This window comes from Pungitius pungitius, chromosome 14 (assembly GCF_949316345.1).
Source record: "Pungitius pungitius chromosome 14, fPunPun2.1, whole genome shotgun sequence".
NCBI lineage: Eukaryota > Metazoa > Chordata > Actinopteri > Perciformes > Gasterosteidae > Pungitius > Pungitius pungitius.
The window spans coordinates 6508961-6521288 of record NC_084913.1 but is presented as its reverse complement, the minus strand read 5'-3'; the positions used below and the strand labels follow the sequence as shown (position 1 = coordinate 6521288).

The window sequence follows — 12328 nt, the reverse complement described above, 5'->3', positions numbered from 1 at the left end:
TCCCATTCTAAGTCGTCCACGCGTTGGGTAATTTCTTTCTCTTGAATTAATTACTTCCTTCAAATTAATCATTTGGTCTCACCAGTTGCCAAATGTAATAATCCGTTCCCCCGTAAAAATATGTGAAGATTAATTTGAAAATATGTCCATGTTGAATTGAACAGTGCAACGCATTAAACACTGCGTAATAAAAATATTCTGTGTGTCCACTTCTTATAATGATTGAACTCTTTTTCAATTTTGAAGGATAATCATTTGACGGCACAAGTAAGTCGTTGGAAGCACTGATTATATTCTGAGGGGACACATGTGGGGAAAAAAGAGACTGCTGATCTCTGTATTTATCAAATCGACATTTAAACTAAAATGATTTCAGTCAGTAGACATCTACTACGCAAAAAAAGCGGTTTTTAACGGTTGACTTATTTTTGCAATGAAAAAATTAAACGACGAATCGCTTTTGTTCACAACGCTCTTCTTTTCTCTCAAGAGCAGAATAGCTAAAGCAGCCAGACTCAAGCTAATTGCATTCTAATTAAAATCTGGTCTCGGAGTGGAACGGTGTTAGCGAATGTCAGACAAGTGTCTAAGGAGCGCTCTCCCCTCCGTTGGGGTAGAAACTGCTGTTTGCTCATTCCGCTCCTACATCCAGGGCTCTCCGGATTTACGCATGCAGCCACTAATTGTATCTTTGGTGAACTTAACAGGAATACCAATCAGATATGAGTTTTCAATCAAGTCTAGAGCCTCTTCTCTTTTTTGTAAGCGCTACCAACGAAACGAGAAAATCTGTTGATTTATTCAATTCCTTTTCTCTCAATCAGCAGTGATATACAAAAACTAAGAAAACAACAAGATGATGATGATGATGATGATGAGGATATTCCAATTGCAGGCAACAGCTGCAGCGGGTCAGGAACACAAGAGTGTGTGTGCTCCAAAAGCAGCACAGTGCACTGTGCGTCCACCCTTTAGTGGGACTGCAGAATGCGACGCTGTCAAAAGCTCATCCTCATTGTGTCAAACACCACATTCTTGGCAGCAAATTATATTTAGGATGAAGCGAGAGGTGAAACCTTTGAGCGTGCTTCCTCGCCAGGGCCTGCGACATGGGGGAAAACGGATTTGGGGATTTCCTCCAAGGCATGAGGAGAGGCGTCATGGTCCCACTGATATACTCTATCATGTGAAAACTGGCAAGACAAACTCCATTCGGGGTACTTGGAGAAAAGCGAAGCGCGGCACAGTGGGCCACCTCCCCACGGGCTTCCTGTCAAAAACTCATGCATGTCCCCTCACCTCCCGCAGTGCAGAGCTTCAATGGTCCTATGCATCATTCGCAGACAGCTTCCCTTTTGGATTGGATGACATTCGTAGCGGCCGCAGCACTCCGTGGAGAGAGGAGACGGGGAATGTATGCACTGACCGGACTGCCAGGGAATCTGTCAGTGACAATGCAGCACATTGCACCAGCCACCCACCTGCCTGCCGAGGGTGAAGTATTCTCCGGGGCAGCAACAACAACAACAACAGGGCCAAAGCAGTGCTGCAAATGCCTCGCTCAGCGGGAGAAAACACGTCAGCCAAAGGCTTTCACCGACGTACTGACCGAGAAAGAAACGACATTAAAAAACAACTGAACATTAAAACACTCAGGACAACACTCGGCTTTGACCTAAGCCCCTTCGTGAGAGTAACTCCCGCTTGGTATCACACTATGTCATTTTATTTCTATTATCCATTCATGGGCAATGGTCCCTGTAACTAAAGGCTCATTTATTCCGATGATGGTGTGTATCCCAAGGCGATGCTCCAATTCAACCATGGCAGGAACAACATCTCCATGGAATAGGTGCCCCACATGGAAGTCAGCACCGTGGAACGCGACCTTTCGGCAGACATTTGAAGGCGAGTCTGTGCACATCTCCTCAGTCAGTACACACACACACAGAAACACACAGGCTCCCAAAAACAATAAAACACTTCATTTAGCCCCGCAAAAGCCCGATATCATCTCTGAACGCTTTGTCAGCGGGTGTCAACAGAACCGAAGGCGAAGGCGCTTACCTAATGAAGAATGAGGCTGCTGCGGATGAGGGCGGAGGCGGGGAGCTGGAGGTGCCGGGGACAGGTGCCGCGGGTCCCGGTTGGCTGGAGCCCCCCGGCCGGCAGGGCGCCAGGGCGCCGGTGGTCATGCCGGCGGCGGCCTCCGAGGCTGCGGCGTCCTTGTCCGCTTCGCCCGTCGAACCCCGGGCCTGTCGAGACACACGGATACAGAGATGAGACCGCCGCCGTCCACTCACAGGTTTTCAGTGCCCCCGTCCACCCGTCCTTCCACTCCATTTACTCCCCCCGCATGCTGCAGATGGACAGGCAGCTGCTGCAGCCAGCGCTGCGTGGTGAGAGTCAGCGGCCCCCACAAGCAGAGAGCTCCTTACGGAACAGCGAGGGTGCTGCACCATTCATTGATTCTGGCAACACTCTCTGGAGGTTCGCTCTGGATGTAGCTGCTGTAATTAAGCGATAACCCACGTTTAATTAGTCATTAAATCACACGCAATTTACTCTGCTCTTCTCCCGGTTATATGTGTACCTCCAATGGCTAATTTGGCACTTTGCATGCTGAGTTTTACTTGGACTCCCTAAGAGCGAGCTTCAAATACACTAAACGACTCGGACAACAATCTCAGAAATGTGATTTGTTCCATAAGCGTTTACGAGGTATCGAAACTGTGCCCGCGTGGACGCACCCTGGTCTGGAAGCTCGCTTGTTAAACCGTACACAGACGCGAGATGCCTTTGTGTTCTGAGCTCTTGGTTCTTAGGTGACTAATCGCCAAAGATACACTGGATTCACAACCTGTAAGTCTTCATATCTCAGTAATGGCTGCCTGTTCGCTGTCGCACACATTTCCTCTTTGAAGATGCACAGCTAAGTTTAGATCTTGAAATGTGGCAGAATGAGAAGATCCGCACCACAGACCCCGGCAGCGTCCAGAGCAAACAGGAGCCACTAAGCCTGGCCCTCTGTTTCTGGTGCAGCTTATTGGAGAGGAGGCATAAAGGCACGGCTGGAGCTCAGGAGCCTGCAGTGGGTCACTGATTGCTCTGAAGGAGTGCACGGAGCTGATTATAAAAGTCAACTCAGATACTGTGCTTCAGCTGCAGTCACCGCGCCTGACAAAAGGTTAATCTGCGCCGGGGCCGCCAGTTCATCCTTCGAGACAATGATCGGTCGCAGCTGACGAGCAGCAGATATTTGGGTTTTTTCAGCATCTGAAAATAAAATAATAAAAGGCTAACGTTTTCGCACGGACATTGTGTATTCAGACAAACAACCTTGAATTGAGCACAGCGCAGCAGTTGCAGCCTTCGCGTTATAAACACAGCTCATGTCCTCTGCATATATAACCCAAATAAAAAATAAAAAAAAATGTTGTGAAGTGTCTAACCTTTTTCTATTATCTGCCATTTGTCCACAGGCTGACAGCTGCACTATTTATACGCCGAGCCTGACATGTGAATGCCATACGTCAAGAAGTGAGGACATACTTACATTCTGATATCCACATGAGAGGCCCTGCAAAGTGTTAGCTCGACGTGCTGTACAAAACGCGTTGCTATAATAAAGAAGGAGGGGATTTCCTTTCTCTCAGAAAAGCTCCACTGACCATTTGACAAACCGTAGACCTGCAGCGCACACACATTAATTCCCATTTCTTCCATTTGAGCTGGCTATCAGAGTTCAGGGTCTGGCTTTGCTCTCTTAAAGATCATGACGGTTGACTGTGATGCAACGCTGCGGTATGTGAAGTTATGACTTGTGGAGTGCACCACGCAAAAAAAAATAAATAAAAAAAACACTGTCCGCCAACTGCAACGAGCCAAATGCAGATCCTCAGCAGACGCCCGAGCGGAAAGCCTCATGCCAACTGCTGGTGTCGGTGACGGGCTGGAAACTCCCGTTGCACTTTGGCACGGACGACTCGAGCACTTCACACGCAGCCGTTCAGGAAGCTGTTGTGTGAAGCTCGTCAAATCCGTCACTGATTGAGCCGCCGTCTTGTTTGCCTTTTTTTTTTTTTTTTGGGAAACCAATTGGCAGCAAACATTCAGAAGCATACAGGGGACAGCTGTGCGCGGCCGGGGTGTGCGCTCAAAATTGAAAACTACTAAAGGACACACACACACAGACACACGCACACATATATATCTATAGGTGCAGCCATCCATGAGCTCATCACAGTGGCCGTCAAGGAGTATTCCTCCTGGTACTAAGAGTAGGGACTTAGACCTCCTCGGCCGAGCTGCTCTCTGTAGCCTTGGACCTGAACTGGCCCTGATTCTGACTGAAAAGAACAATCTATCCCCCGGTCAGGTAATTAGGCTCTGTCAGTGGAGCCATGCTTGCCTGCCCGTTTGCACCGGGAGCCAGTAATGAGCTGGCCTCCCACCCTTTAACCCCCTGCTCTCCCTTCTCTCCCTCGTTCCTTTTTTCTTGGTTTACCACTGGAAAGAAAAGGCAAGAAAAAAAAGGTGAGGTGGGTAGGAGACAAAGCGGGAGAACTGAACATAATGGAGACAGAGAGAAAAAGACTGGGAGAACCCTTCCTGTTAGGTCTGACGAGAGCAGCACTCTATAAGCAGACCATTTTCTCCTGCGTCGCCGTTAGCGCCAGGACTCCCCTGTGACCTCTGACCCCCAGCGGTCCACATACGATTACTGCTGATGTGAAATGGGCCTTGTGTTAATCTGACTGTCGTGCTTGGCCGGGCCCCTGGAACCAGCCAAATGAAGTGAAAACCGAGAGAGAGAAAGTACTACAGATTGTGCTGCTTCACCGGACAGAAAATGTCAACTGTTTCAAAGCAAATACCATAATTGACATTTTTTTTTCTTCTCCAAGTTGTTTCCCAAGTTGGCAAGAATCCTCCTTCCCTTTCCTTCCTGTATCCAGTTCTTCTCTTGTCGCCGTTGCTTTCTGTGGCACAGGGCCACGCGAGCACAGCTGCACCAAAGAAGCAGCAGCCAAGATCATCTGCTGGGCTTCAAAACCGATGGCAACGGAGCCCCAAACGGAGATCCTCACGGGTTAAGAGCACTTGGTCTTTGTGGATTAGCGCACATGTGGTTGTGGATTTTATGGGGCAAAGAGAGAACCCCAAATTTTGGGTCGGTCAATTGCTTTTTCAAATAGTATTCCAACGCTCCTTCAAATTACATTTTGATGATTACTTGAACTGCTTCAAGCTGGTGTTTCAAGCCGCAATCCACACCGGGAGTTATTTCAGCATTTGTGCAGTTGGAGCCTATCTATACGTCGGGGGGGTTTTGCGCCGCATGTCTCAAATTAGTTGCGTTTGGGTGCGATTTGACCAATTTAAGGCAGCTACGTGCTCTCCGGTGAACCAGTGTCCGTCAATTACAAAGCGGGAGACAGAGAGTTTCAATTCTAACAACCACAAACATCAGTCCAGATGTTAACCGGAGCCCTTTTCCCGAATGAGCGCTCTAAGGTGCCCTGTAATGGGCTGCGTGTGGGAGCGCCCGAGGTTCCCTCTCACAGACGCAGGCACATCCGTCTCTTTTTCTTTGTCTGAAGATCACTGCATGCTTTCCCCATGAAAAAAACCCCCAAAAAACCCAAGAGGGACTCGCAAATTAAAGCACGTGCCTTTCGGCGCAGCACAACTCCCAGTCCTTGTGAGAGTGTGTGTGTGGATTCTTTGTCTCTCTGAAGGATCTGGTTTTAATGAAGAAAAAAAAAAAACAAGCTAAGGGGAAAGCCACACACATTTCTTCTGTGTCTATAACTTCATGTCCTGAAGGGACATTTTCTCTCCCCGAACCAAGGAGGGACTCGGCCTCAGCTACGTGGCATTGAGCGACTCCGAGGGGCCACTAATTGCTTTTCGACACATGGATGGAGAACACTAGTCAGCCTCTCCCTCCTGTGCCAGGCCGTTTGATTTGACCTACATTGTGTACATGCAGTTAAAAGCTTCTGATGGCCTCCCATAAACCATCTCTAAAAACCCTTGTTGACATAAAAAGGGGGGGGGTGGGGGAGTGAAAAACTGTCTTCATTTGTGAAGCTGAAAGGAACAACACTGCCAAGACCCGTAACAGACGGTGGATAAACACAGTTGGCAAAAATACAAAAGAATTACGGTTTTTAAACCGTAAAAGACGAAGAGCAAAAAGACGATATCTTTAGTCGTAAACCAGACAGAGAGCAATCAGATCCAATGACACCAAGGGCAAACCTCAGAACCTCTCCAAGCCTCTTGGACATCAAACAAAGCACAGACCAGTGCTTATCCAACACGACACGAGAGTTATGGTAAAGCCGCGGGGTGGTCATTTGAAATGCCCTTGAGGAGAAGGTCAGCAGATTAGTATTGCTATGACCTTTGACCTCAGCTCACTCAAGACTCCTTGACCACTGAGGAATGAGAGGTCAGCAGTCCTGCAGAGCTCTGACTCACACATTTTCTGCCAGGCTTCCATCTCCTCGAAAGGAGACCTATTATTGTCTACCAGTTCATTCTACTGCCTTGAAGTCTTTCTAAACGGATCAGAATGTGTATAAAGTTGCCTAAAACGCATTTAAGACTTACCGGTTTAGGCTGAGGGATGAAGTTGTTGACCCGGGAGATGCTCCACATGCCCTCGAGGTACTGCTGTGCCTGAATGGTGACCGAACTCAGGGATCCACTGATCTGCCCTCCCGCCACCCTCAGCTGGACGCTCGTCTTAGGCCCCGAGGGGGCAGAGGGGCTCTGTGACCAGCCGGGCACCCTGTGACGCTCCCCCAAGGCGAGGACTGAGTGAGCAGCCGGTTGGCCTTTGGACGACGCGGTGGACCTGGCGGGCTGTGGTGGGAAGGATGCAGCGGGCAGGGCCGCCACGTCTGAGCTGAGGGTGAGGATGGGAGCGTGGAGCGTCTGCAGGGCCTCCCGCCTCAGTTGGTGGAACGGCGTGGAGCACGCCTGGCAACGGCTGGCGCCGGCTTCATGGCTCCCGGGTCTTTGGAGCTGCTCGAACAGGAAGGCTGCGTATCCAGGGTCCTGCAGAGTAAACACAAAACAAGACAGAGGGGCTTTAACACAGCTCTACGTCTCTCTTGATCCCGATGCATGTCTCGCTATCGGTTCTTTTGATGGGGTTTCCTGTTTGTTGTTCCCATTTTCCAAGGCGCGTCAGTGGTCTGCTAGCAGTGTGGTCCCGGAACGACCCTCTGGGACCCTCACACCCCTGCTTTAACCACTTCCTCTTTCAGGAATGGTTGTTTGTTTTGACTGAGATGCTTTGCCTGCATGCAATTTAAGACTGCAGATCAGGTTCACCAGGCATGTGCTCATTTCACAGCTGAGACCAAGCAAGGCCAAACGTTAGGAGGCAACTCTGAAATGAGGTTTCGGAGAGATTACTTAAGGGGATAGTCCAAACAAATAAAAAATAAAAAAAAACAAGCAAAATGTGTGATGCCTTAGGAATAAGTGGGCCAAGTGGATTTCAGCTTATTACTGCTTTTAATGATGGTGTCTAGTAGAGTCCTGTCCTTTCAATTTGGCCCTAAGACGGCTCCCTGAGGTTTAAGTCTCTGCTTCGGAAGAATGAGAAAAGAAAACAACAGCTGGGGGGATTCGAGTGCCCAAAACCATACAATTTACATATGATAAGTGCCCCAGCATGACAACGTGTAATAAGCCCCCAAATGTGACAATAAATACGATCTCCAGGAGGCGAGGGGCACGCTGCTCTATCAATGGACTACTCAAATCATCAGGGTTGAGCATAACTTTCTCTGTGTTTAAGGGAAACAAACACACACAGACAGTCAACACGGTCTCTTAAGAGGCGTAAAGGGGCACTGGGCCTCTGCCCTGTGGTACTCGTGGCCTGAGACGGGAGCCCACAGCCCGCGCGTAAATGTTTACGAGGCCTTTGCTCCGCGGGACCTCCGAGGTGATCAGGAGGAGTGAAGCAGCGGAGAAACAGTGATCCGTGGCCTTAATGTAGTGCCACTTAATACAGCTACCCCAATAGACCCGGGGACCGAAAGAGGCCGGCTGCCTCCACGCTAAATCTCCTCCCCATGAAAGCAGCTCAATACAAGACTTTGAGATGACCTTTCTCCGCAAACACCGACAGAATTAATAGAACGAGCGCGGCGGCTCCCTACATCCTTACAGAAAGTGGACCCATATCATCCGGAAATATTTTTACTACCCGCAAATGGACTGAAAGCGGTGTCCATTAAGTTGTACTCAACGCCGGATGAGCGTAATCTCCAAAGTGTCACTTTACTTCAAGGAAAATCATGCAGAGGACTGTAGAAGTAAATGATTTACTATATTGAATACTTACTTTTATACATAGGCAGGTGCAAGCACATCTAAGAGAGATATTTAGAAAATGGCATAAATCTCATCACAAAAGACGCTGACAACTGGCTGATGGCAGATCAAGTGCGTCATGGCGAATGTTGATGTTATAGTGACGAATGGATTTCAAATGTAAGAAGCTTATAAGAGAAATATAAACCCATGATAGGGATTTAAAGAAAAATCATATGACACGAGGAGGGATCCTGCCACGTGTAACAATCTCTACTTTAACGCTCGCGAAAGGATATTTATGCACAAGGACGGGAAAGTCTCGCTGAAAAAAGATGAAAAATTCGATGACAAATTGGAGCTAGAGAGGACACCGCGGGCTGCTATCTTCACAGTCTCGTCTGGCTTCGTGTACGTGCTCTCTTGACAGGAAATTGAAGTAAAGTCATAACCAGTCGACTCCGCCCTTCCATCACCCCTCACCCTTTACCCCCGGACCAACCCCTTACCCACCTCGGGGCACTGGTAGATGGAAGAAATCAATTTCCCTCTCCCTCTCCATGCATTGTTGGGTGTTGATTTAGGAGAGCTAATAAAAAGACACACAAAGCTGAGCCCATCTGCTATTCAGTTTGGATTCTGGAGGTTAGGGAGCGGGGGGCTTCTCCTGTAAAGCTGTCTGTGAGCTTTATGCCCTGAGCAGTGAATAAAGGGTCAGGGCCACGAGGCTTATGAGGATGATGGCGCTGATGATGAGGATGCAGAGGAGAGGGAGGCTGATGTGATGAAACTGAAGGCCACGGATCCCATGTGCCCGCTCAGAAAATGTAGCTATTTAAAAACGTGTAGAGACCTAACGCAGTAAAGCCCAGTGAAATGTCACCGTGTGGTCACAAGAGACGCTTCTGCTACCACGTTGAAGCTCAATCTGCCTGGTCTCTTTTGCATAGGCCCAAACATAAAACATAAGATGCATGAGTGCGCCCTACCCCCCCCCCCCCCCCCCCCCAAGTCATATTGTTTCTTCTATCATGCATATGATCTATTGCTGACAGGTGCAAGTGGGTGTGAAGAGCAGCAGGGCCGGGGAGCGCTACGTAAGACCGAATGTTCAAAGCATTCCAGAGAGGCGCGGAGCTACTTCGGGGCTCCGACTCCTCCACCGCCGTTCTGTGCGAGTGGGAGTGAGATTTTGGTTTTCGCAATCCGAGGGTTTATGAGTGGAGAGACTCAAAAAACTGCGCGGGTGAGGAGGGGAGAGGTGAGGAGGCGGGCCCTTGCCTGGAGGCCCTTGTGGGTGGTTGTGTTGGTTCACTGCCTGTCAGCACTGATCTTTATTAAACTCTGGGGACAAATGCAGTCAGATACTATGGCCGTATTATGGAAAGGTGGCGCTCCCCACCACCCACCGCCCCTCCCTCAGAGAGAGAGAGAGAGACACTGTCTCTGGCGGCTGATGGACAGTGTCATCACAGACGTGCCCCGGAGGCTGATGGAAACGAGCTCAGCCGTAACCACTTACTGTAAAGTAAGGAGGAGACGGGGGGGGGGGGGGGCAGAAAGAAGAGCCGGACTTCTCTCACGTGCCCACATTTAAGGCGCAAGTCACAAGCAGGGTTCCTCCTCCGACCCCACCTCGTCTGCCTCTACGTCTCGTCAGCGCAGCTTTTCTCCAACCAGCCGGAGTGAAAAAAAATGTCTTCTGACTGTTTCAGCATTCACCGTCTGAGCTGCCTGATGCAGCAAGTTGCCTTGAATCAAGGGAAGGTCATATTGGTTTGAAATGCACGAGGCTCCTTGTTAGCCGAGAGACTTCTGGGCACGCTCCATTGAAAGCAAAATACCCATAAAAACACGTTTTCCAAAGACGTGCAGTGAACAGTTCTGACAGACAGGAGCCGCCGGCTTGCAGCTCCTGTCTGAATGGTTTAACAGTTGCCGGCAATCTGAAGCATTCGGTATGAATGTGATTTAGTTTGTGATATCCAACATCGGTCATGGTGCGATTTGCCCGGGAATCAGTCTGGAGCCGGCATTGCGGCCTTTGAGACCGCCGCTAATCCCCGACCCCTCTGTGCTCATTCGCTTTGTGAATTTGACTTAAACATTAAAATGCTCAGTCTTTGTTTTCTTTCCAATCCACTTCTCTTTTATTATCCTACCAGCGTGGAAACATTCCTCCACAAGTGTCAGAACAACACCACGCTGCTTTAAAGCTAAACTAAACCAGCACCCCCCCCCCCCCCCTCCTGTTTACACATTTACAAATCTTCGGTACTTGCTATGACTGCATTTTCTTGTAAAGATCAAGACCACACAGCGGCTTTAATGCCCTCTCAGCTCCCCGCTCTCTCCCTTCCTTCCCTGGAAGGATGCGACCCAGCCGATCTCTGTTTGCCTGGCGCGAGACAGCGTTGACCCTAACCACACACCGTCTCCATAAGTCTCAAAGGTATTGCCCCCCCCCGACCACCCCTCCACCACCAATAAACCGCAGGAACCCTGGCAGGCCAGATCCCGGGGTGAGGGACGAGACCTTCCAGCAGCCCTGCTTTCCCACAGGTAGCCCGGCTCACCCTGACAGCCGAGTCGGGGGGGGGGGGGGGGGAGAGGAATGAGCACAGCTGCCGGCCTTGCCCCCGGGTGAGCGCAGGGAATTAAGGCAGATTACATTTCCAGGATGAAAGTAACACATCCAGCGGTGTAATCCCTCTCTGCTGCTCCTCCTCGACTGTTCCCACCACCTTCACGCCCCCCCCCCCCCCTCCCCCCCTCCCTGCCCCCGAGCCGTTGGACTCGACCCGGGCCGCCCCGAGGGGGGGGGGCGGGGGGGGGAGAAAGCAAGCAAGAAAGCTGGAAGGCCGGCGACGCTGATTAGGTATCAGGTTAGAGCTTTTAGTGCGGCAGCAGTTTTAGGGATGCAGACCATTAAATTTAACCGCTGCCTGCTCGGAGGCAGAGAAGACAATGACTCAGGATGTCGCACCAGCGTGCCGTTTAGCTCTGTGGGAATGCCTTTGGTCGAAACACAGAATGGGACGGCTCACCAAATCACACGAAAACAGATGTTTGCCTCTGTTTGCTGACTTGACAAGATTAAACAAACCTGTAATAAGGCTTTTGCCCAAACAAAGCACGCTATCTGCAGCAACGCCGTCATTACCTCCCTCAGAATGGTGCCTCAGACAAAAAGCATCCGGCGCGGTGCACTGCTGAATAAATTCACCCCGTGTAGCTGTGTGAAAAAATGAGTTCTTTTCGGGGGTTTTTTTATTGGCGAGTGATGAGATTCCATCAAATCACCATGAAATATCTCTACTCCCTTTTTCTGCATTTCTAATGTGAAATGTGGCTTTTGTCTAACGCTTATGGAATTGTTCAGATAATGCGATAAGAGAAGACATTTCGTTGGAGTTTCTGTGAGAGAAATGCTTGCGAAATGTTTCCCGGTCTCTCTCACTGCTCCTCTGTCTCTTGTGAGAAACAAGCACCATGTGAGGTCTACATAATGTTCTGTGCTATATACCTTTTCACCTCAGACTTTACAAAGTTACATTTTTTTCGAGAGGTAAGATAGTATTACCAAATGCTGCAACTATCTGGAAGACAAGCTGCTTACTCACAAAGTTCAGCACCACATTACAGCGAACACACTCCCCCCAAATCTTTGGATCAGACAGACAATTACCTTGTTTTAGGGAAGGACGTCAGATTTTTTTTTTGCATCGGTATTCTCTCAGATGACCAGCCAAGTCTCCCTGGATCAAGCATCTGTTCAGGAGGAACTCACAGTCACAGACTGTGTCCCTGTCTGCCCTGTGTGATTCAGCCCTTACCTCCCTTTAACCGCCAGCGAAAGGCCGACAGGAAATGCAAATAGGCTTCACCCCTCAGTGACACTTTCAACACGCGATAGCCCCACCTGTCCAGAACCTCACTCTGACATGTCCTCACATCACGCCATTATAGGGTTGAGCCACAAGAT

At 49.6% G+C, this 12328-nt stretch overlaps 1 protein-coding gene across 1 annotated transcript in view; it reads right to left on the bottom strand.

Annotated features, from left to right (window-relative positions):
• kif26ab (kinesin family member 26Ab) overlaps positions 1-12328 on the bottom strand; it is a 58907-nt gene that overhangs the window by 30018 nt on the left and 16561 nt on the right. Inside the window, exons 3-4 of the mRNA XM_037486889.2 lie at positions 6622-7071; positions 2068-2255 (exon numbers count right to left, since the gene is read on the bottom strand). Coding sequence (XP_037342786.2) covers positions 2068-2255; positions 6622-7071 — 638 coding nt within the window. The remainder of the gene's footprint in view (positions 1-2067; positions 2256-6621; positions 7072-12328) is intronic.